We start from the raw sequence: 26,822 nt of genomic DNA on the forward strand, positions 1-26,822 counted from the left end.
TCTCAGGCCATCATTCTCTTTCCTCTGCTGGCACTAAGTTCTCACCTGTAGAAACTTTCCTGTAAAGCCACTATCTCCGTGGCGCATCCTATAACTGTGTAATGCTGTAGTGTGATAAACTAATTAGGTAGGAGTTCTAATCCCAGACATAGCAAGTGTGTGTGTGTGTGTGTGTGTGTGTGTGTGTGTGTGTGTGTTTGGAGTGAAACGAAAAGTGAAACAGAAGTGACACTCCACCGGATGGTGGCATTGTTCTACACACAGGAACAACTACACATTGAAGGCAACATGCCTGCAACAAGCATACACTTGTATACCGCATGCACTGGAAGTTTAGTTATTTTCCATTTCAGATTAATGACAGGAATATTAGCTTGGGAGATGTAGCTGCTTTAATGACATTTAGCTCTCCATAAGAGTTACAACATTCATTCTGCATCTTCTTCTCTAATTCTTTTCACTTCAGGTCTCTATTATTTTTTTACAAGGCAGCTAGATGAAAGTCAGTAACCAAACTAATGTTTTTTTAGGAAATCTTTGGATGGTGCAGCAGTAGCATTGTCGCCTCACAGCAAGAGGTTCTGCAGTTTGATTCTCGGCTGGGGTGCCTTCTGTGCAGAGTTTGTATGTCCTCCCTGTATTCGTGTGGGTTCCTATGGGTGCTCCGGTTTCCTCCCATGTTGTAAAGACATGCGTCTGGAGCATTTCTCCCTGGGCCTCTGCTGGAAATTGGATTCGTTCCAAGTCAGACTTTCCTAGTAAAAAAATGTTAAATAAATTAAACAAATAAATAAATAAAGCCTGCAAAAGTTAAAACTGCCTATATGCCTCTGTGTGATGGATCTGTTTCAGTACCCTCTGTGCTCAATAAATGTACTCTGCTTTATACATGGTTCTGTTTTGCAGTATGCTGTTGCTTTTGCCTCATATGTTCACCCTGCCCCTCACAAAATGTATGATTTCCTGGTAAAGCATGGAGTGTAAAATAGACAAAAAGTCTCAAAGAATGCATGTAACTGCACTTACGGTCACCGCTGAAGTGTTTGTTGTTACTATTTAACTTTACCCAGCTGCTGTTTACATCGGTGTCCTACAGCTGGATAATGTTAAATAGCAACAACAAATGCTTCAGCGGTGACCGTAAATGTGGATATATGCATTAATTTTAGAAGTGCACTGTTCGACCATCAGCAAATGAAAAATGTGAAATAAACCTCAAAACATTTCCTGATTTTGCAGACTGCCCATAATGTTACTTCATGTCTTCAACCTGACCATCTCATTAGTTTGTAGTCACAATAATTTAGCAGAGAATCCAATCAGTCAGTAGTACCATACACTGCTTCATACTTCTGGTTCAGACAAAGCATGTTTATGCAAAACATATTGCTCCTTATGGAAGACTGCTCTTGGTTTTGCAAGCTGTGTCCCAAAACTGTGGCAAGGTCAAAAGGCTTGTGGAGATCCATGAACTGGTGCTACTCAGACGAAAAAAAAATTGTGTGTGTGGTTGCCACACATGTTAGAACCGAAACTTCTGAAAGGAAGTGCAAAAATGTACTTATTTATCTATTAGTGCTGATAAATGCCACAGCTATTACTTAGCATTCTGGAAAAGTATGCATCTCCCTAACTTCTAAGAGCCTCCCTTTGCTATGCTTTGAGAAGTAGTGATGTACACAACGTAAATGTTTGCATTTGTTGCACAGGTGGAATCCATAGAAACTGTACTCACTGAACCTGTACAAAATCTAAATCCAAATTACATTTACTGACGTTAGGGAGATTCATACTTTTGCACAACCTTAAGTAACAACTCAGGCATTTACAGGTGCAGTGATGACTGATGCTATGGATTCCACCTCTGCAACAAATGCAAACATTTACTTTGACTGCATACATCACTGGTTCTCAAAACATAGCAAAGACAGGTTCAGAAGTTAGGGAGATGCATACTTTTACACAGTGCTAAGTTACAGCGCTGCCACTGGTCAGCACTCATAAATAAGTACATTTACACACTTCCTTAATGCATGTAGTGACCATGCACATATTTTTTTTTATCCTCATAAGCTTTTGACTTCACAATTTACTGTAAACTGGTGTTTGATCAGCTTTGAGCATTTAAAGTTGGATACAACTTATTTCTTCCTTGAAATAAAAATATAGGATGGAATTTCTGGCAATTGTTTACTTTACAACACACTAGAATATGCAGTAGCAGGTGCTGTCTACTGCGTGATGTGGGCCAAGACCAGGCTGTAAGGATTCAGAATGATTGCTCAACATTTAAAGGGCAGTTTATCCAGAAAATTATTATTTGTATTATTACTTTTACTTACTTTTGTGCTTTATGAGATGACAGATTAAAAAGACAGCATAACATACTTCAAGGGGCTTCTACTCCCTACACCTCCTCACTGGAGGATCCAAGTCACTTAAAATTATGTACACCAGGGGGTGCAAGGGAGTAGCAGCTCCCTTGGTTGATGTGGGCAGTTGTCTCAGCTCTTGATTACTTTAGGACACCATAATATAAAAAGAATTAGATTGACAAATCATCCAACCAGAAAACATACATAACTGACAGCCTATCAGTGGTGTGTCCTAATTTAAACAATCACTGAATTTCTTTTCTGTACACATGATTTTGGTTCAGGCCATCACTGGATCAAAAGATTGGGAAAAAGCTCTAAAATTCGCCTCAGAAAAATCTATAACTTGATTGCTTCTGGGTGCCTAGCAGCCTCCAGACCCCCTAGCTTAATTTGGTTATTATACGGTTGTCATGGTCAATAAGGGTGTGTTGAAAGGATGCAAGAAAAAGGCTGAGTTTATTTCCTTAATCATGGTTTCATTCATGCCAAAGTTAAAAATAAATAAATAAATAAAATAAAAACGTTAAATCCATCTCACAGCATGTAGAAACCTCACGGTTTCTGTGGGCCACTACCTCAGCTTAATATAGTTATTTCCACTGCAGTTATTATAATGTAGTCTTGGTTAATTAGGGTGTGCTGAAAAGAACGAGTCACAAGTTAAACAATGGGCATGCTAAACCACATGCCACACAGCTAGGCTTTATACATCAATGTAAACAGTTAATTCACTACATTCTTGCTTTGCATACTCTGAATGCTAGTTAGCACTTTGGTTTTATTTTATTTTATTTATTTATTTATTTTACACTTGTTTACTGGGAAAGTCCGAATGGACACAGGTCCATTTTCAGCGGAGGCTCGGGGAGAAAAGCTCCACATTACAATACATTACATGAGAGTAAAATTAAGTAGAACATACATACACATGGCATATATACGCATCAGGACAACATGATTAATAAACATACATATAGCATATATACACACACAACAGGACATCATGCCACTGATTAACATTTATTACAGTAGACAATCAGAGGTACATTTGTTTTTCTTTTGCAGTTATAAGTTTTGTAAGGTAAATGTACATGGGATTGGCAGCTTTCAGGGGAGAAACTGTTTATACATAGCAGTATCCTGACAAATTCTCTTGGTATGGATTAGCCTGGTGAGTGGCATGAGCATAGCCAGTTATTTAGATGGTGTGCTTTCAGGAGTTTTTTGAATTGACTAAAGGAGGTGTTAGAAGTTATTTGGCTTGGTCGTGTGTTCCAGGTTTTGGCAATGGTGTTGGCAAAGAGGGACTTACCAGCTTCGTTTTTATGTTTGATGACAGTTACGAGGTTCTGGTTACCAGATCTTAAGGCTCTGGAGGGAATGTGAGGCTGAATTATGTGCTGAAGTGCTGGGGTTATCTCAGGAAGGTAGAAGAGTTTGTGTGCTATACAGAGTTGATTGAGTAGAAGCATATGAGGCAACTCAAGCCAGTTGAGCTGCTTAAGGGATAGACAGTGGTGGGACCTATATGAGGCTTCAGTAGCAAACTTGGCAATCTTGTTGTAGCAAGATTTCATTTTATTTAGAGCAGTTTGGTGGAGATTGGTCAAGATGGGAGAGGCATAGAGGAGGGTGGATAGAAGATGAGTCCTTGCGATGGTTACTTTGGGACGTTTTGTCATAAACTGTTTGTTCCTGTAGAGGAGACCAAGTTTTTTAACAACTTTCTTAATGGTTTGTGTTATGTGGATATCGAACCTCAGGTTATTGTCTATTTCTATGTCCTGCAGTTTAGTGTGTGTGTGTGTGGTTGGACTGATTTGAATGTTTTCTTTGGAGTTAATGGTGAATTTATTTAGGGGAGGAGCTCTGCCAGGGCTGAAAAGAATTAGTTTGTTTTTTCTGGATTAAGAAGAAGTTTGATGTTAGTGAACCAGGTTTCGGCTAGGGTGAAGTTATTTTGGGTATGGGTTTGCAGTTCACTAAGGGTAAGGGCAGCACATATGAGGGTAGTGTCATCTGCATATTGTACTATTGAGGCAGTGGGAAAGGATGAAGAGATCTGATTTGTAAATAGAGAGAACAGCAATGGGCCAAGGATGGATCCTTGAGGGACTCCTATGGTCACTGGTAACAGGGCGGACAATTGGTCCTGCCATAGGACTGCTTGCTGATGGGCAGATGAGTAGCTGTTCAACCATGATATAGAGGAGGGACTTATATTTAGGGTGGACATGGTATCAAGGAGCAGACTGTGGTTTACCATGTCAAAGGCTTTTGATAGGACTAAGAATATGGTAGAAACAAATAGTCCCTTGTTTCTGTGGTGGTTAACTATGTTGGTGAATTATATTATTGCTGTTGTGGTGCTATGGGAAGGTCTAAAGCCATGCTGGGATATGGAGAGTAGGTTGTTATTCTGGAGGTAACATGTGTGTTTTACTGTATTAACATTTTTTGAACGTAGCTTCTATTGTATTTTGCTGAAATTTCTCAGATTCAATAACATTCCAGTTGTTTGCCAGTTAAAATATTTCAGTTTTCCAGTGTATTTTAAGTCTGTTGCGCATCTTATATATAAAATGCTAATGCCAACTGTATTCTTCTTTGGCTTGGAAAATGATTTCTACACCACAAATAAAGGATATGTAACTTTCAGCAAAAGGCATTGCACTTGTGTTCTTTGAATTTGAGGAAAATTAACACGGGGAGGCTCTTGTGCTTAATACTTAGCAAATGGATGCTTTATCAGAGTTGAGATACCAGTCATATAATTTTCTGTACCCTAAACATATGGAGCTAATGGCTGCCCAGAAAGGGATGGACTGTACTCATTTTAACCAAATCACATCCTTATTTTCAACCAGACAGTTTGGTATTTTTATTAAGATGTTACTACTGGCATAAACAAAGGCTATGTATGCATTTCTGTCCCACTGCAAGGATAAGCACAAACAGGACAAGTTCTTAACACTTTTGTTGTGTCTGTTTGTGTGTGTGCATGCTCTGCACATCAGCGGTATAAACCCACTGGGCTGTGGACCGATACTAGGGCTGTGGATCATTCGGTAGTGGGCCGCATAGAAACTTTTAGGCAGGGAGTGAAAAGAAAAAGTGAATGTGTGTCTGTATGTGCATGAGTGTGTTTATGTTTCTGTCTGCGTGCATGAAATCAGAATGTGTGTGTGAAAGCAGAAGAGACTGTCTGTGTGTGTATGACAGAGAGTGAACAGTGACACTAATCTAGCCATTATTTTACACTCTCTAAGCAGCACTTTTGCTGTTTAGCGAGTGCAAAATAAAAATAAATCTGAAAAAAAGTGCGTCTATGTGTTGTGCGTTTCTCTCTGGAAGTTGTGAGTGAATGCGTGCATAAAAGCAGAACAGACTCTGTGTGTGTGTGTGTGTGTGTGTGTGTGTGTGTGTGTGTGTGTGTGTGTGTGTGTGTGTATGCGTGACAGAGAGAGTGAAGGGTGAGTGTGATCCCTGACACCAGCAGCAGCATCAATTGTTAAGAGGTTTGTGTACCTCTCGACCATACCTCTCAACCTCAAGCACAATAAATCTGGACAGCGCCACAAATAATAGGTACAGATTTTTAAATATTGCTCTTATAAACTTAGAAAGTTGCTTGAATAAATACTGAAAATCTTGCTTCCATTTCCAACATCCTATCTTTGTGAAGCGGGGTTTTCTGCAATGACAGCAACCAAAATGAAATTATGGAGCAGACTGGACATAAGGAACACACTTCGGGTGTTAATGTCTCCCATCACTCCTTGATGGGACAGTCTCATTGCAGGGAAACAACTGATGTTGCATTATGGTGAATTGTATTTGTTATGCACTTTATTGTGCTTTTATTTTTATGCTCGCGCGATGGCCGGTCCAGGGAAAATTGTCTTACATAAAACTGGTTCTTGGTGCAAAAAAGGTTGGAAACCGCTGCTGTACATTACATGACTGGTTGTTAGGCAGCAAGACCGTTAACATTTATCTCCAGTTGGCATATTTTAAGTTTCGATGAATGCTACTGCTTGAAATGGTTATGTATCTATATATCTGTTACATATCTGCATGTTGAGCCTGACTGTCATTTCCTGGTACATTCAGGGTTATACTGTTTTTGCTTTATTTTAATTTTCTCTGAATACTTTATGATCTAGATATACATGTTTCTTTCAGCAATCCAGTTTCCTGACCATGATGTCCTAACTGAATACTGTGACAATCAAAAAGCACATATTTTCAAGGGGCTCATGCCTTCCCACTCCACCTAGTTTGAAGGGTTTGCCCCACAGTGCAAATACATGAACATAATAACTCAAATTTTGATCTATGTCGGAGAAAATGACAATAGAGTTAAACACTTCTTCCCTGAGTCGGTGCAAAACACAACTTGGGACATACACACGCAGAATAAAAACTAGAAGGATGTGAACAATCCAAGGGACACCAAAAATTTATTAACGAAATGTTAAGCGCTTTCCTCTCTAATACAGAGACTTCCTCAGAACAAAGAAAAATTACGGTCAACCAATTTTTTAAATTCACACATGAATTTAACAGGGATAGAATTGTATACCTAGATGTTGAATTGGTAATTGATCGTACCCAATTGGGTTTTGTTACCAAAATTCATAGAAAATCAACTTTTTCTTACTCGTATTTGGATTATAGCAGCTGCCATCCTGAACATCAAAAGAAGGGAGTGGTAAAAGGGCAGCTGATATGAGCAGCCAGAATGGTTAGTTCTGATGTTGATTTTCTAGCTGAATTGAAATTTATCACACATATATTTAAACAAAGGGGATATCCAGACAGGTTACCGGAGGACTTTACCAAAGAGGTTATTTACAAATGTGGTCAAGGGCTTTATAGACCTATTTTGGGTCATGGGTTCAACAGGGGTGGTAGACTTATAAAGGAAGGTGGTCAGTACAGTTTATCCCTGGTACTAACATACAATGGGATGGCCAATTCCATTATTGGGGTGATAAATGACCATTGGGACATTCTGCAGTTTGATACCAGTGTAGGTTCAAAGGTAGGGAAGATTGCCAAATGTATGAAGAAACAATTCTATGTTCATGTATTCCAAGCTATAGAAAGTCATACAAATTGAATTTGTCAATGAAAATAGTGCCGGAGCAAAATGTTGACTAATACACTGCAGCAGTGTCTTTGCACAAAAATATGCAAATATCTGGCTAGAACAATGGGAAAAGCACAGCACAGGGTGCAGTCTCCAGTTACTGTAGCTGCAAAAACCAAAGGTAAGGAATATGACTGCATCTCTTTTAACTGGCTAGTAACAAAGACCTTTGCAGAAGTTGCACTTTCCAACATTTCAAAATAACTGCTAAATCTATACTGTTTAAACTAGCATTAGTGTAAAAATGTAATAGTTTCTTTAACTTAATTTGTTTACTCATTAAGTCATTGAGGAATATTTATAATTATTATGAACCATTCGGGCCGAAAATGATCTTTACAGTACTTCATTTATATGTTTAAAAAAACAATAAATACATTTTAATTATTTGTATTTCTTAACCACGGTAGATCAATGATCTCCATGGTCCATTTTTCAGACTCAGCTGTGTAGCACTGTCCAGTTAAGTGACTTGCTCAGTGTCACACGGTTAGGCAATGGAGGCTGAGGGAATCAAACCTGGACCACAGGAAACTACCCATTAACATCTACATAATCCTCTGTGCCAACTGACAGACCAAAGGAAAGTTCACTATATACAAGTCACTATATCTTTAAGCATGCCACTACTGCATCTGAAAAAATGAAATCAGTGCCTTTGCAAAACAAAGGAAGGAGATGTACATAACTTTAGTTTAGGTCGTCTGATGTTTAGAAACTGCAGTGTGTGGCAAAGCAGGTACAACAGCTTCATTATACAGTACAAGAGCAACAATTCTCCTCTGTCTGGCAGTTGTAGCTCTTATCATTCTGTTTTATCGTCTTTGGCTCAGTCCCAGAGTTCTGCTGTTCAATTTGCAACCTGAAAGTCTATTAAATGGCATGCCTTGTCACACTGTACCAAACAGAATTACACTGTTTTAGGTCAAATTATCAAACTGTCTTCTGTTGAACCATGACAAAAAGGGCACATTTAAACCAAAAGGCTCCCACTGAGAATTTTCTTTGTTCAGATGGCAAGCTCCCCTTCTCCACAAAAGACCACTATATATTTTTTAATTAATGTACCTAATTCCAAGGTTATAAAACCTTAGGGTATACTAAAATATTGGCAGATGGGAACCTGTCCACCAAAATCAATTTGTAATGTTTTAGTTAAATGAAAGATGACTTGTGGATTTAAAAACCGATTAATAACAAAAATAAAATGGCATAGCATTTACAAATCAGTTTTTGCGCTCTAAACACAAAAATAACAAAACAGAATGCTGCTGACCATGGATATCAGCAAGCCTTAAAAGTAAACATTACATGTTTACTGCCCTAGCAGCTGCATTATATAGACTGAGCAGATGAGTTATATAGACAGTCTTCCATACAAAATGAATATGGGTATTAATTATCCGCAGCAGAAATTAATCATAATGAATAGCAGATAATGGAAGACTACATTCACTGTTTCACCGTCTTACAATATAAAAACGAACAAATAGCATGTACAACAGTATTTCAGGTATGGTACTCTGGGACGCGAGTGATCCAAAATGCCCTGAAATGGAAGAATATGATACTGTGAGAAATAGGTACTCAGACCAGTTAAATGTACAGTGAATGAGAAAATTTAATGCATATATTCAAAACTGCAACCACAATATGTGCACTAAGATAATTATCCTTATTTTAGGTGTAAGACATTGATAGAGCTTACACCCAAAAAGAAGAAGCAGCCCTAGGAAATTGGATGTATCCAATGTTGTTACATGCCTTGCTCAATGAAAGTATACTTTTTTCCTGTGTTTGAAAACATTCATATTGCACTAGAAGTTTGTTAAACAGAATAAATATATATATCAACAATATAGATGATAACAGCAGCAACAACCATGCAGTTCTTCCCAAACGAAAACGGCTCAGTTCAAATAAAGCAATACATATAATATCCAAGAGAATCAGGTTTAATAAGTGCAAATAGTAGGTAAGCGCTTTCACAACACAGCTTCTTCAGACCATTAAAATGTGCAATCAATTAATCAGCCTTTATATACTCTATATTACTTAACTCTGACATCATAATTGCAACTCACAATTTAAAATGACCAACCTAACATTTACCATAAAAACTCTAACATATACTATGAAACTCCATATAAATATCACAACAGAAAATGATGACATTACTATAAAAGTATAAATATAAATAACTAATTTATATGGACATAGAAGTACCATAGAAGCTAAACATTAACTACTATGACAAGAAACTTGTTTCAGCGACATCCACCTACTGTCTTAAAATAAACCCACTCAGCAATCGCCACACTATCAACTTATCAAACCAGTAGTTAGCATATAAACAATATTAATAGTATAAAACTATATGCAGAACAAAATTAAATGAAATGTGTGATAAATATATATATATATATATTAAGCAAATACTAACTAATATACAAGAACAAGGACTAATAACCTCAATGGACATGCATAATAATGCATTGCTAACACACGTAAACTACAATCTCATGTATAATATACATTAATTAAGATTTATATTTACCTAACTTGCATACTCTTAGTTTTAAGAAATGGTCTGATCGAAGCCCTCTCATTCAGTCCGTTACCTGAATCATCTCTCAAGCGTATGATCCATTTAACTTCCATCTCCTCAGTGACATTTCTAACATTACCTCCCCTTATATTAGTTGAAATAACCTCAACAACCATAAATTCAGAGGTATGTTGATGCCCTGCTAGCATCACATGCTTTGCTAAAGAATTAGCGACTAAACCTGTTCTAATGTTATAGAGATGCTCCCTGATTCTATTTTTAAAATACCTGTCTGTCTTTCCTACATAAAAGGATCGACAGGCTACACACACAGCAAGATTCTGGGTGTTACAATTCGCTGAACACTTAAAAATATACTCCATTCCTGTATCAGGATGCACAAACTTACCAGTACTATCTATATTTTTTGTGTCTTTCGGCTTTTCCCGGTTAGGGGTCGCCACAGCGGAACTCCGGTCTGCTAATGACTGGTAGTGGATTTTTACGTACCGGGTTACCAGCCCTGACGCACAACCTTCAACGAAGGCATGCCCCATTCACGTATGCCTCCACACAGAAGACGCTCTAGCTGAGAATCAAATGGGCCAATGTCTTGCTACGAGGCGACAACGCTACAACGCTACCGCAGCACCACCACCGCAGTAGTCACATTCACCACATGGAATAGTACCTGTTGTAACACCAGATCTATCTCTAGCTTGTTGGTAGCATAACATCCTTTTTAAATTACGTTTGTTCTTATACCTAAACTTAGGTTTCCCACCAATAACATTAGCAATCTGTGGGTCAGCCAAAAGCATGTTCCAATGTTTGTTAAATATATCATAAATATTCCTATTATCTATAGTGTAGAACATAGGTATCCTAATCTCAGAGTTCAATGAAGAATCTCTAAACCTCTCAACATTAAGATAATCAGAAAAATAGGGCTTATCTCTATCTCTCCTCAGAGAGTCTAGATCACATAGCACTTCATTCAAGTCGTACTGACCATACCCTCACTGCATAAATCTATCCCTAAGATTCAATAGCTCTGAAGAAAAGCCAGTATCAGTATTACTCAGTCTAGAAACACGCATTCCCTGCCCCCTTACCACATTGCAAAATACATAATTCGGGTGCATGCTTTGTCTATGTAGAAGTGTATTCTTATGACATTCCTTCCTATATACTCCTGTATTGAAGGAACCATAACTCAACCTTTCCACAAAAATATCCAAAAACGTAACCTTCACTGTTGATGAGGACATGATAAATTTCAAATAACTAGTTGCATTATTCATCCCTTCCACAAATCCATCTAACAAGATCTTACTACCATTCCAAATAAAAAAGATGTCATCTACAAAACGTCTGTAAAAAGGTACATATCTATGAAATAATTCCATCTGAAACAAGACTTCCTCCTCCCAAAGTGCTACAAACATGTTGGCGTAGCTATTGGCACAAGGTGTGCCCATAGCCACGCCATCACGCTGGAGGAAAGGGGTCTCCTCAAAAAGAAATATTACTTTCAAGGATTGTTTCCAGAAATAAACTGATAATGTCTATCAACTTATCATCATATGTACTATGTTTATGCAAATAGCGTCTCACAAAGTCAACCCCTTCCACATTAGGTATAACTGTGAAAAGGGACTGTACATCCAGGGTTACAAAAATTAAATCATTATCTAAGCAAGAGTTACCAGTGAAAACATATAGGTCGTTCAAAAGCTGTTTAGTGTCTCTCAAAATCTTAGGATTCTCATTAACAAGGGGGCGTAAATACTTCTCTACATAGACTGAGAATGGCTTTGTACACCACCCCCTACCAGATACAATAGGCCTCATAGGTGGATTGTAACCATTCTTATGAACCTTAGGGAGACCTTGTATCGTAGGTATGATAGGGTCACTGACATACAAATATTTAAACAGATCCTTTGTGATCAAACCACTTCTAACCAAGTCATCTAACATGGCTTTAATACTGCTGATTCTAACAGTAATCTCATTATGATCAATCAAACTGTAAAATCTATCGTCATTCAACATTTCCCTCATAGAGAGCTGGTATCTACAAGTATCCATCACTACCACGGGGCCACCCTTATCAGCTGGTCTGATAACTATAGTAACATCTGATTGTAATTTTTTCAAGGCTTCACGTTCTCTGAAACTCAAATTAGTCTTTAGTTTCTGAGTGGTTCCACCATGTACATCGCTAAAGTATTTATACAAATCATCTTCAACTAACTTATCAAAAGCCAGCATAGAAGGATGGTAATTAGGTATATAAGTACTCGATCTTTTAAACCTAAGTTCTAGGTAAAGACATTACACTCAAATCATTAACATTCCAAAAGGATATGGGAAACATCTGAGGGAATCTGTTAACAGTGCATCCCCTTGTATGTTGCTTTCTTGGATGTCCCAAGTACATAAGCCTCAGCAAAGTACTTAACTAAATCTTTCCCATCACAGTGGAATGTTTCAGTAACACACTTAAAGGTTGCTAAGACATCTTCCTCACGTAGAAATGCTAGCGCAAGAAGTCTCTTCACATCTAATTGGAAACTAACATTGCTACCATACAACTTAACGAGTCCCAAATTTCTCCACACAGCCTGCGTGAAGTGAAAAAAGCATCCCTTACTTACAACAGAGTTGAAATTGTGCCTCACACTTTTTATTGACCCTAACTCGAAATCGGTCATGATATACGTCACACTAAAGTGCAGTTCATTGGCAGACATTATCTCATGCACACAGTCCCAAAGATAGTTACAGGCTTTGTAAGATTTATGTAACATTAAGGCAAACATGAGTGGTAAACATTTAGTTATGGTAGGAAACGTTACCAACATGTGAATTGTATATAGTTGCCTACACAACTTCCCTGTAGTCAAAAATATTCCGTCCATAAACCATATAGTTGCATATGATAGATTTTGAAGATTGTCTACTGTAGTGAACACAAGAACGTGCCTATTACTGTGCACATCAGCTCTACGAGACTGAATAAACGTCCCCCGTCTCAATGTACATTTTGTAGTATCTACATGTGCTACATGTGCTATACAGTTAGCGACCTTTCTGTAGCTCAATATTTCGTTACGTCTAACCCTATGAAGGCAAAGATGTTAAACGTTCTACAGACGTACTTGCAATCAAGTCATCAATAAGTAAAGCTGCTGTGTTACTGTTACAGCTGGCACTCTGTTTTAAATTATGACATGCTGTATACTTTTCTACTTCACCAATGTCAGGCGCGTGTAGGTGACCGACTGACTTTACTAAATGATCACCTTCTACTACTTGCTTCGTTATTGCTCTACCTCTGAACTTTTGTATATGCTTTAGCCTACAGCACCAGTACTGTCTACCTTTATATGTCCTTTCCAGGTTACACAAATATCCCTATAACTGTAACATTTCTTTTCTCCTTTGAGACATGACACCTGTATATATGGAACCAAGTGTTCCCGAGGAGTTAGAATAAGCAGTTGCGGCCATATTGCATTTCATCAGAAATTCATGTACATAAACGTGTGGCAACGTGGTATTTTATATAAGTTGTACCTCCCTTATACTGGAATTCATTATTTTACCTAATTACTGATTGCAGAACATGTTTAAACATTTACTAACTTTATTAGTTACGTAACGGAAACTTCTCACTGTTCGCTCAGTACAGTATCACACTACGTACTACACATCACTAGGCCAAGTATTCATTTACACAGGGTTACTTTTCGCCATTTTAAGCTTTCGATACTTTTGCTGAATACATTACGATGTAATGAAATTCAATTAATTAAGTTTTCGACGTAGTAATATACAAGCCTGCTGTGGGATGTTTAGTACTATGATTACTGCTTTGATGACTTAGGAATCCTCAGTTCTTTTCTGTTGCTTCTTGTAATTAATTGAAAACTTCCCACAGAGAAATACTAAGTAACAGTAGGGGTAAGGAATTTAGAGATGCAGGGTTGTGTGGGTAGAGGAGCAGTTAGTTTGTACTGGTCAATAATATGCAAGGCTGACTTTTTTTGACAGAACTATTTTATTTTTATTTATTAATTTTTATTTATCCATTTGTTGACTGAGATTAGTCTTAGTAGGCTAGCAGACTTGTCAGGGGAGGCCCAAGGTGATAAGGAAATTTGTGCAGGGCATCATGGAACTTCTACTCATTCTGAAGCATTTAGGAAGCTATTCATTGTTACACTTTTTTCCATTCTGAGTACATAGGTGGCTTGGAGAAAATGGAAGGAAGATGGAGACAGCAAGGAAGTGTGATGGTGAGCAGCAGAAGGAAGAGAAGAATTTGGAGAAGGCAGCATAATCAGAAAGCCAACAGTTGTTCAAGGAGAATGAAGCTGAAGGATCGGTCAAGTTACTGAGAAAGCAGGAGAAGGGTGAAGTGAAGCCGGATGGTGAAAAGGTTATCAAAGCTTAGCAAGATTCTGAGTAAATGTTTCAAAAAGATGTTTTCTGTGTGGAGATTGGAATGTATTGTTACAACCCTCCAATTGGGAGGGTTGCGGTATGTATATCTAAAGGAAATGATAAGTCAGAGTGAGCCAGAAAAGTGAAGTAGCAGCATCTTGGGGAGATGACAGAAATTACAGAAAAGAAAAAATATTATACATAAGAACAGTGAAATAAGGCAGAAAGATAATAGGAGAGGGAGAAGGAGAAAAATAGATTGTGAAGAAGAAATTTGTTGTACAGCTCAGCAGGAAGGAACAGAAGCAACTTGAAAGGTACAGGCTATGGGTTACCGTTACTGTGGCTTTGGGAATATTACCTAAAGAGATAAGAGCTTCTATTCATCTTAACAAAGAGACTTATAGCCACATTTTGTTTGAGGCAGGACAATATATGGAAAGTTTTTTTTTTTAGAGAAGTTTGAGGGAAAAAAAAGACTGTAACCTTTGGAACTCTTACATAGTGCAGACTTTTAATAGCGAGGGAAAAAAAGAATTGCTGTGCAATTTCAGACTAAGGTGGATAAAGAAGCACCGAAGGACTGTTTAAAGACTGCATGTAAGGAAGTTATAGACATTAAAAAAATATATAACAACAGATTTATGGACTGTGGGGTGGGATTGTGGGCTAATTTTGAAAATGGAAAATGACAAGATTGTACATATTGCTAGCATAATAAATATCAAAGGCAATAGTGGTTTTGTAAGATATAGGTGACAGCCAAAAATGTGTTTCTTTTGTGGAAAGAATGATCATTTAATAAGTAATTGTGATAAGAGAAAATGTTTTGCTTGTGGAAAGATGGGACATGAAGCAAACAAATTTGATTTGATGTTTAGAAAATATAGGAAAATGGGACATAATTGGGTAAACTGCAATGAAAAGATACAAGTAGGAAAAAACAAGAACAAATACAGTGATGTGTATATGATATAGAAAAAAAGTGTAGAACATGAGCATGCAAAACAGAATACCATACAAGAGGAGAATAAAAAATAATATATGAGGAAAATAAGAATAATGAAGATGAGGAATTGGTACTGGAAACAAGTGAAGAAGACATAAGCTGGACAATAGTGAGAGGAAAAAATAATTCAATAGGGAGAAGGGTGAAAGATAGGAAAGGAAAAAATGTGGTTGTGAAAGAATAAAAAAAGACAAGGGGCAAGATGGAAAAAAACTGAAAACCCCATCAATAAATGTTAGTAGTATAAAGAACCTTCAAAGAAGGTTAGGTGTTTTAGAATGGTGTATGTTGTTTGATATGCATGTAATTATCTTAGAAGACACAAGGATATTAACAGAAAAAGAAAGGATGCAGACGGAAGAGTTATGGGGTAAAAACATTGTAATATGGGAAAAATACATGTTCAGGGACTGGTGTGTTATGTAATGGAATAGTTAAAATACTAGATTAGATTATAATTGAATTAGGCAGAAAAACAGAAGAGAGGAAATGTTTAAAAAATCTTAAATTATAAAGGAGTAAATATGAAATAATTTTACTGGGAGATTTTAACTGTGATCTAAGGAAAAGAAAGAAAGAAGGGAATGATGTCAAGACAGAATATCAATTAATGAAGAGTGGAACGTTTTTCATATATCAGGGGTAATAAGCATTGGACTTAGAAATTAGATTAAAACAGAAATTGATTTTTTTGTAATATCTGAAAGTTTAAAATTATAAAAAGGAATAAAGAAAACTGTTTTTTTCAGATCACTTGTTTACATGGGTAGAAGTGAAGAAAAATGAAGAATATATAAGGTTATGTAAAGGTATTAAAATATTTAATTAGAAAGATTTAGATGAGGGAAATAGAAAGGAAATTGATCAACTATGGAAAGATCATGTAGAAATGAGAATGTTCTATGAAAACTGGACTGATTGGTAGATACGTTTTAAAGAAAAATATAAAAAATGTTTTTTTTTTTTAATTTCAAGCAATGGGAAGAAGGACAGACAAACAAAAATGTATTAAGTCAGGTAGTATTTAGAGAGGCATTAAAAATAACAAAAGCTTTTATGAAAAGGAAAAAAAGACATATATGAAATGAACCAAGAGAATATAAAAAATGTTATATAAACAAAGGTATTTTCTACAAGGGAAAAATGAAGAAATGGCTCCATATTTGAGTAAGATAGTGAAAGAAAATGACAAGATAATAAGGAAGTTGGAAAACAATGAAGGAGAAAGGGTGAATATACAAGACAAATATTTGAAGTAGTAAAGCAGTACATAAAAATACATTTAAGAAAATGGAGATAAAAGGGAAGCAGATATAGAAAGTAAATAAATTAAGTAAGGAAGAGAATCAAATTATAGAAAAAATATAAATGTAGGAGAGTTTGACGAAATTTTAAAAGATCTGGATATTGGCAAAGCTACAGGAACAGACGGCAGAGTATTATATGTATTATAATATGGAAGAATGGCAAAACATGTATTTTGTGGAAGTAGTGAGTGAGTGTTTAGAAAACAGGATAGTTAAAAGACAAATGCACAGAGGTTATGAAATTTATATGGAAAAAGGAATAAAAATTAAGATATTAAAAATTGGAGCCCAACAGTATTGACCATTTTTGATGATGTCATTAAACATCAACAACAACTGCAAATGACCACTCCTCCTGAAGAATTTTTTACAGCTCTGAATGAAGTGCTGGATAATATGAGTGCTTATGAGCAGCAACTAATTAGCCAAAAGAAGTGGGACAGAGATATGTCTGATTTTAAACTTGGGCATGTTTTTTCCTGGCCAAAGAATGACATGGTGAAGTGAGGTGAGAATGGTGATAACATTACCATGGTATATGAAACTGTACCTTTGACTGATGGTTCTTCAAGACAGTGAGACAACTGCTCTCACAGCAACAAGTAGTACCCCTGCTATTTCTTCTTATGTTATCCAACTGGATTTACGAAGGAAGACAAGCATTCAGAAAGAACCGCCTTTGCTTTTTCAATCCCTCCATCTACCAATCAAGAAACTGGATTCTTTATATTCAAATTGTTCTGTGAGTCGAGGGAGAAAATGCACAAAGCACAATTCAGGACCAGATCCCAGGTCATACAAGAGTACAAAGAAGATGTAGGAACTATAATGAACCAGTGATTCATAATCTTTCATCAAAGGCCTTAACTTATGTACAGGTCACATTATTGAAAAACAGCTTATTGTTTATCACAGCTACCAAAGTACAGGTAGTGGATACTATTTAGATTTAAGAATGTCTGCATGAAATGTAATGTTGAATCATTTATTTTTCACCAGTGTAGGTGTCTCGTTATGCAAGAAACCCAGTGTTTTTGTTCCAGCTTTAGACTCATTATCAGAAGCTTTTTATCGAGTATGTGAAAATGACCTATGAGTTGCTTTTAATGACGGCTGCTTAGGTAAAACTTTTTGCTGAGTGCTGCTGAATGTGAAGCTTTGCAAGAATTATGCACTGATGATAACTTGCCTATTCCCCATGCAGATAAGGGCAGAGCAACTGTTATTATGGATAAAAGTTTCTATATTCAAACCATGTTGGAAATGTTATCAGATGAATCAATTTATGTAACTTTTAATGAGAATTATTTGGTTGCCTTTTTAATTCTGTTGATTCCATGTTATACGACTGTTTGCTGAGTAGAATTATATCACTGTATTTGTTTAAGTACTTTACTGTTGAATCACCAGTCATATCTGTATTGTATGGCCTCCGCAAGATACATAAAGACTCATGGTTAACACCAATGAGACCAACTGTGTCAGGTAGAGAGTGGTTGATGGAACCCCTCTCTACATATGTTGAAAAGGAAATGAGACCTTTTGCTGAATTCTTCTTGATGATATTTTGAGACACTAAATTTCTGGAATATGTTTATATGTGTGTCGGTGCAGACAGTCATTAGGCTTCAAGCGGACAGGTATCCCAGCCTGAATGGAAAGGTCCTCTTAAGACCATTCCTTACAGCTCATAATTTAAGTGATGTGGAAGTGTTTTAATGGGCCTTTTCATCATCATGTGATTTTTATGTATTATATAATTAATTTAGATGTATATTTATTTTAATGGTCGGAAGAAGTTCTGTGAATGGCATGAAAGCGCTAACCTGATTAAAATTCTTTTATTTTATGTGCTGTGGTTCGTGTGCTGTTTGATCCACTATTTTAAATTCAATTTGTCTACTTCAGGACCAATAATCCACAGTGGAATATTTCATTTTCTTCTTTTAAGTATTTAAATATGCTTGGCTTATGTATTAATAAAGACAAAAGTAAAGGATTTTTGGGTGAATTAGAAGGTATTCACTTTAATGATAAAGAAAAAGATATCTTGGAATAATATCTGGAATAAATACAGAAAGAGAAATACAATGGGAGAGAAGTATACAAACACTGAAAGAAATATGTTTGTTTTAGAGATCATACAGATCTGTCATATAAGAAAAAATATATTTAATAAATTCTATTCTTTTAGATAAGATTGCCTACTCAGCAAGTGTAAATATGATCCCACCAAAGTATGAAAAAGAGCTGTTGATTGTATTTTCATGTACATGGGGATCAAGGCTAAATCCTATAAGGAAAATTATTTTGTATGTCAAGAAAGGAGGAAGAGGATTAGGGTTAATCAATGCTATAGTTCATTAAGCTTCTTTGAATCTTTACAGAATGCTGACAGGATTAAAAGAAGAAAATAGGAATTTAGTAAATGATGTAATGAAATTCACATATAATGATGTTTGTGAAAGAATAAGATGTGGGAAAAGATAGAACAATAATGTGAACGATGATGTAAAAGAATATCAGAAATAAACATTAATATGGAAATTAAAAAGTAGAAAATGTAGAAAAAAAACAGAAAAAAATGTTATTTCGATATAACGAGTGAACACTATTATATTTACCCTTAGAGGAATTTAGAAAATGAAAAAAATGAATTAAAACAAGGCTTATATAGAGTAAAAAGATGTATGAATGTAAAGACTTCATGTGTTGACTGACATTAAGTAAACTACTTGCTAAAGCAAATATGCCCTATAAGAAGTTTCAGGAGACGGCATGTAATTATTGGGAAGTTGAAACAACAGAACTTTTTTTTTTAATTGTATGTGAATGAGAAAATTGCGTGAGAAATTATGTGAAACTAACATATTGGAAGATCTTAAAACTATAAATGATATAAACATGAATATGATAGAATATGGGTACTATGGTAACCACAAAGGTGAAAATTATAAAAAAAGAATATTTTATTTATTACAGATTGTATGGAATGAAAGACTGAATGAAATAAAATATAACGGGAAATGGGTAAAGTCTGAAATTTTGAAGAAGATACGTTCTTGGTTGTGGAAAAAAGGGTGGGGGGAATAATTGAAATAAATGAAGTTATATTATCTTGCAATTTAAGACATAATTAACTGTAAATAAGGTATATAATGTAAATAGCGTATGCAAGTTGTTATAATTAATAATAAAGAACCCCTACTCTTTGATAGGTGCGGTGGAATCTTTTACATCCACCCGAACTGCAATCAAGTCAAGCAGATGAGGCATCAGTTTAGTGTGTCATCTGAAGGAAAGCACACTCAGGAGTGTAGAACCCTCCTTGTGCTGCAATGCAGTGTCAGCAGTTTATCTATCTGGTGTGGTAATAGAACCCACAGCCTTCTGTTTCAAAAGAAAGTGTGCTACCGGTTGTGACACTGACAATGTTAACACAAACTAGATTCAGTGAAAGGCAACATAATGATTAAACATAGATCCACTGTTGCATGATGGATTTCAGTGCTAGGTGTGGTGATGTACTTTTGTGTTTGTTTGTTTAAAATAAACTACATTTATGATGTAGAAACTGCACATGTTCCTTCTTAAGACAGAAATGCACAAGCATACTGGTAATTACCACTGTTATTGCCTTGCTTTGCTGGGAAAGGAGGAATGGGTTTCACAGAATGGCTACCTAATGAAACCCTTAACAGTATCATCACAATCAAACATAACTTACATTGGATGCCTCATTACTGACTGAACAAATAAATATTACGTTATACATGACAGATCAAGTGACTTTTGCTGGTCAGTCCTAGCTATTTCATGTGATTTCAACTGCAGCTGCTCTTTGTACTAATACTACTGCCACATCCTTCAGGTTGTGGCCAACAGCAAAGAGGTTGTTTGCATACCTCTATGCTGTGGTGATCCAGATAGTGACAGGCAGTATACGGTGGCATGGCATAGCAGATTCCAGACTTCCTTAGAAGTACATCAGCCATTTTTACATGCTCATAGGTGTGGCCCTGGAGCCTTTACAAGCCTAGCCCATAGGATTACCCTGGCATCGTGCCACCCGACATTAGCTCCCAGTGCCTCTGTCGAGTAGAGCCACTAAAGTGATCCCTGGGGTGAATTTTCTATTTCCCATCCACTCATCAAGATTTTTCTTGAAGAGGGCCAGTGAGGTGCTTTGTTTGACATGTATGGGAAGCCTATTCCATAGCATGTGCAGTCTCTGGGTTATGAACCTGTCCTTCCAGCATGTTCTATTTATTGTGGTAATGAGGTTGAGGTCTCTGGAGCGTGTGGTGCGGAGGGATAGGGATTTCTTTAGAAGTAGCATTTCTAACAGAGCTGGGTCAGACATAGCTTTGTAAGTGAAGCAGAGATCGCCTCTAAGTAGACGATATGAAACAGAGAATAGTTGGAGTCTTCTGAGTCTGTCCATATAGGACAACTGTTTAAGGCCTATGATCATCTTTGTGAGGTACATTTGTGGCCTCTCCAGTTGTTGCAGGTGTCTAGTGAGGTACATGCCAAATGGGGCATTGTACTCAATGATTGCCCTAATGAGGGAAGAATAGAGGGAGACAATGACCTCTTTCTTCCCGGATTCAAAATTCTTAGTAATGAAATGTGCCACATAGGACTTTCTGACCACAGTGGCAATGTGGTGGTCAAAAGAGAGGTTGCTGTCAAACTATGTTCCCAGATCTCTTATAACGCCTTCTGTGTTCAGTGGACTAACATCGATGTGGTAATTCATGGGAACTGAGTTTTTCCCAAAGGGGATGATGGCACATTTTTTTGGCATTGAGCTTAAGGTCATGGTTCTGACATCAGTCGTTGGTCTCAGTGAGGTCTTTCTGCAGGATGTCAACATCACTTGGGGAGTTAATAATAGCTCCCAACTTGCAATCATCTGCGAACTTTGTCAGCCAGAGTCCCTTCGTGTTGTCCCGGACTTCAGGGAAGTAGATTCCAAACAGGAGAGGATGCAGGACTGAACCCTGTGGGACTCCACTCGTGACTGGTCGGCAGTCTGACTTGGAGTCAGCTACTTTCACACTGTGTGTTCTACCTGTGAGCCAGTTTGCAACCCACCTAGTGATATAGGGGTTGATGCCTAGCTTAGTGAGTTTTTCTATGATTCCCGAGTGGGGAATGGTATCAAAGGCTTTGGCTAGATCAATGTAGGCTGTATGAACCACATTGCCTTCATCCACAGCTCTAGTGACTGACTCAAAGAAGTCGACCAGGTTCAGCAGGCATGATCTACCCTTCACAAAACCAAACTGTGTGGGATCCAGATTTTGGAGATTCCCTATATCCTTGTTTATTAGGTCCATGATGATGCATGCCATAGCTTTGCATATCAGACTCATTAGGCTAATGGGGCGATAGTTCCCAGGGTCTATAGTTGCTCCTCCTCTGCGGAGAGGGATGACTGTAGCAGTGCGCCATTTGGTAGGGACAAAGCCTGAGGTGAGGCTGTGATTGAACAGGGCACACAGGTGTGGTGCCAGTTCACTCTGTAGTTCATGTAGAACACAGCTAGGGATACTGTCAGGTTCCATAGAAGCTGTATTCTTGGCCTTGAACAGTGCTGTTTTAACCTGTGCAGCATTAATACTGGGTGCCTGGCAATCTACTGGTATTACGATTGGTCCTTTGGGGGGGGGGGGTAAAGTTGGCACTGAATCTGTCGGCCAGTATACTGGCAATATCTGTTGGTTCGGTATAGGAGGTACCATTGTGCAGTAGCTCAGAGCAAATCTGGGTATTGCCATGGAGATTCTTTACATAACTAAAAAAGGCCCTGTGGTTGTCTTTATTATCTGCAGCAATTCTGTTTTCCTATTTAACTTTAGAGGATTTGATGAGGGATCTCAACTTTTTGTTGTGGCTGATAAAGTTTTTCCCGTCTTGGGACTTTACCTTATTCCGCATCACTTTTTTCCTTCTGTTGTAGAGTTTGTTTATGGCAGGGGACCACCAGCTTGGATTCCTTTTTTTGGAGGAGAATGTCTTGGTTCTATTGGGTATGGTGTGATCCTTGCATTTGTGTATGTGTTCATACAGTGCGCATTAGTGTATGATTCGGCGGTTAAACAATTATTCTCCATTTGCATGGGTGCCGTGAAGTTAGCCACCTCTGTTTGCAGGAGCCCAAAGTTAGCTTTGGAGAAGTTTTTCATGGCGATTACCTTTGCGAGGGGTGGGGGGGGGGGGTGGATTTCCAAGGTGATTAGTTTGTGGTCAGATTTAACCAGGAAGGAGTTGACTACTGGTGTAGAGCAACGGTTACCCATGTTAGTAATGACCAGGTCAAGGATGTTGCTACCTTGAGTGGGGATAAGAATGAGCTGGTCCAGGGCATTGGAATTAATGAATTCCAGGAAATGTTGGGAAAGTGTATTGGTACATGAGTAGTTTTCCCAGTTAATAGAGGGGTAATTGAAGTCACCCAGTATGAGAGTGTTAGGTTGGACCCGAATATTCTCTAGGATGCTTAGAGAACGTGGAGGGTGAGTCTTGGGACATGGTTGGGGACCTACAGCAGAAAGTTGAAAAAATGGCCCAACCGGCTAATAAACTTCAATTTCTAGGCCAGAAACCACTCCTCTTATGGTAGATAGGCTAATTAGTATTTACCACTTCCACTGATAAGCTAGAAGGTTTCCCTCCAACACAGAAAAGCTGGGGGGGGGCTCAGAAGTTTACAAACAGTCCTGGATACAACAAATCCGTATCTGGACTAGACTAGTTACAGGAAAGGCAGGAAATAAGTTTAGAAGCAGCTAAAACAGCACTAAAAACAATTCAAATGCAGTGCAAGCTACAATACGAGTTGTAGCAATATTAAAGCAAATACAGTTTAAATAAATGCAATTTATTTAAATGGTATTCTGAACTGAATTCAATTATTGTTTTATTCAGCTCAGAACAGTTAAAAAGTGCCAAAAATATACTTAGCAGCTCTATATTTCCAGACTGCTTGAGAAGCACATTCAATCAGAACACAAGGAGATTCTAGCAATGGTAGATTTTTTTTTTATTTTTTTTTTTTTTTTTTTTTTAGTAAAGTGGAAAGGGAGAAAGGAGGAACATAGATAATTCAAGGTTAAGAAACTAAGTGGGTTGGCCTTCTCAAATGTTCTCTCTGTATTAGGTAGAATGAGCTAATGACACACAGGCATGCTTGCGCCTTGCGTAATATGTTGATGAATCCAGGCTATAGTATTATGGTGCTGTAGTATTTCCTAACACTTGTGATTGCCGGGACTGAAGAAAAATGTTTTTTTGATCTATGAGCTGTAACTTAGATAACTGTAGGAGTCAATGTGCGTTGATCTATTGATGAGGACTTCAATATAAGCTATGCCCGACTGTGACCAATTCCTCGGGCTATGAATATATTTTACACAACATTTATTTACCTCACTGCCTGCATAAACAAAAATCAAACAGCTGTGTATGCTATTATTTCTAGTAACTCACGTTTGTTCACTCTTTGTTCATAAGTACATACTAGGCTAACTTATATTGCGGGATATTTTAAGCCTAGCCAATTTCCTTTTCAAAGGTGAGAATCATACCCTGTACCATGTGTCTGTGAGAGAAACACGTTAACTATTATGCCAATCCCCAACCTAAAAGAATGTGGTTGTTTTGGTTACTGTCTGATTTAGGTTGTATATTGTATAAGTTCACAGGTAAATACTAAGCTATCAGTCTGCAAACTATTACAAGCCCAGATAACAACCAGAGGTCAATCAAACACTGTACTTTTTATTTATGTGATAAAGACCCCTTCCTAAAAAGGACCTCTACTGTTTTCAATAGGTGCTGTGTGATCTTTTACATTCACCTGAGTTATAACCAACTCAGGCAGATTGGACCTCAGTTTACCACCACATCTGAAGAATGACACGCTCATCAGTCCAGCAACCTTTTATGCTGCACTGCATTGTCAGGACTCCATCTTCTTGGTGTGGGACTAGAACTCACAACCTTCTGCACTAAAGATGAGTGCACTACCTGTTGTGCCAGTGAAACTGCCACTTCTTTGTAAAAGTCTTATATACACCAAATCTTTTCTGAAGCATGTTAGTCCTGCTGAGTAATAAAATGATTCATAATAATACAATGATCAATGAAATCCATTCTGGAATCCACTGGCTCATCCAGAACAATGGCTGCAGAATAAAGCTTGATGTTATTGCCGTAGTTTGCTACTGCTGTCTGCTCCGAATTATAAATGTAAAAATAATTTCTCTCTTCAGTGTGCAGACTCAGCAAAATTATTTAGCACAACAGATACAATAAATATATATTCACCGTTACTGGTTCATTTATTAAAGCAGGTTAAAGCCCTTCAGTGACATCTAATAATAATTCAAATTTAGTTTAAGCTGTTTTTCCCCAGATTACTGTATAAAATAAATAAATAATGCACACTATGTAGAATAACAGAATAGCATATAATTCCATAATAGAACAAAGTACAGTCATATGTTTTTTTTGAATAAATACACTTCCATTTCTTTCTTGAATAATGTTAGGGTGTGGGAAAAATTACAGGGAATGTGTACACACATTTCTCAGGAGGTTGAAAGGCACAAGTAACTCCATACCTACCAGGATTTTTAAGTTTTAAAGAATATAGGATTTTTGCCTTCTATTGCATACCTTGCTATAAAACACTTTATAGAACACCATATTTTCATGTAAATGTTGCCCGTATTGTTACAATATAATATACCTTGCTTATAAGAAATACTAAGGGCAGTGGCAGGTTGTATTTCTCTTTCTTTCAGGTTCAACTAACACACGAAGTAGTGCTACAAATCAGAAATACTTTCAGTGTTATTTCTTAAGGACCTAAAAGGATGAAAAATCTAAAGCAATGGATAGTTACTCTATTCTAAGCATTAAACCATGTCAGAATACATAAACATGCCATTAGCACACACTAATAAAGTGATGTGCTCATCCAAAATAAAATACTTGAGATGCCATTTCCAGACTTAATTTGACCGCACTCACTTCTCAAAAAACAGACACCTAGTGTATATCCTCCCACCCACAAGCCCTATCCAGGATTTACTGAAGGAGTTTAGCATTCTCCTATGACAAAGTACAAGCTTAGCTACAGAAATCTGGGTCGCCTATCCATTAGTGCATGCTTTCAATGTGTCAGAAGGGCAGTAAAACATGCAGCTATAAACTTTTAATGTTTGTCTCTTGTAGTTCGTGTATGAGATAGACCCAGAAATTGCCGGATGTCAAAACAACCCAGATAAGGATTTTGATCCTTTCAAGCTTTTCATTAATGTCTCTGGATTTAAGTGAATAATGACAAGTTCCATCCATCTGTTCATCTCTGAAAGAAAACATCACACTCTCAGCATAAGGAAACTGTGTACCATGGTAAAATGAAGTCTAAGAGGAAACACTATAAAAAGGGAGGGGGGATAACAGATGAGGTATAAAGTATGAGGCCCTATCCCCTTATCAGGTATGTGATGTTGTATGTATCACAGAACAGGCTTTGCATTTTTGTGGCTATGTTTGTATGTCTAGGATTAAAAATGTTACTTTTTAATACCTTGAGCTTTATGAATAATACCTCCTATAACTATATAATATGTTGAATTGACCATCTTGTTGGGAACAGTCGTCAGGACTGATACTTACACTGCTTGTGGCTCCTTAAACTTCCCCACCTGCTGAATGTGGTACATGAGGTCTCCCCCATTCACATATTCCATAACGAAATATAAACGGTCCTAGTACAAAAGAAGGAACACATTTCAGTTGCTCGTATCATACTTGGCAAAGTACAATACTCTTTACAATATATCATCCTATATAAACTATCATTTATTCATGTCTACATCAGTTACCCAACGCCAGTTAACTATGTGAAGAAAAAAGATTCCCAACAGAAATGCAGTCCTAAAGCCATGCA

The 26,822-nt window shown here is 37.2% G+C and overlaps 1 protein-coding gene across 2 annotated transcripts in view; it reads right to left on the reverse strand.

Annotated features, from left to right (window-relative positions):
* PRKCA (protein kinase C alpha) overlaps window positions 1-26,822 on the reverse strand; it is a 2,412,375-nt gene that overhangs the window by 479,605 nt on the left and 1,905,948 nt on the right. For both annotated transcript variants that reach the window (XM_044085102.1, XM_044085103.1), the window contains one exon: window positions 26,549-26,640. In XM_044085102.1, the coding sequence (XP_043941037.1) occupies window positions 26,549-26,640 (92 nt within the window). The remainder of the gene's footprint in view (window positions 1-26,548; window positions 26,641-26,822) is intronic.

The sequence above is a fragment of the Protopterus annectens genome, chromosome 10.part0 (genome assembly GCF_019279795.1).
Source record: "Protopterus annectens isolate FY-2018-M chromosome 10.part0, PAN1.0, whole genome shotgun sequence".
NCBI lineage: Eukaryota > Metazoa > Chordata > Ceratodontiformes > Protopteridae > Protopterus > Protopterus annectens.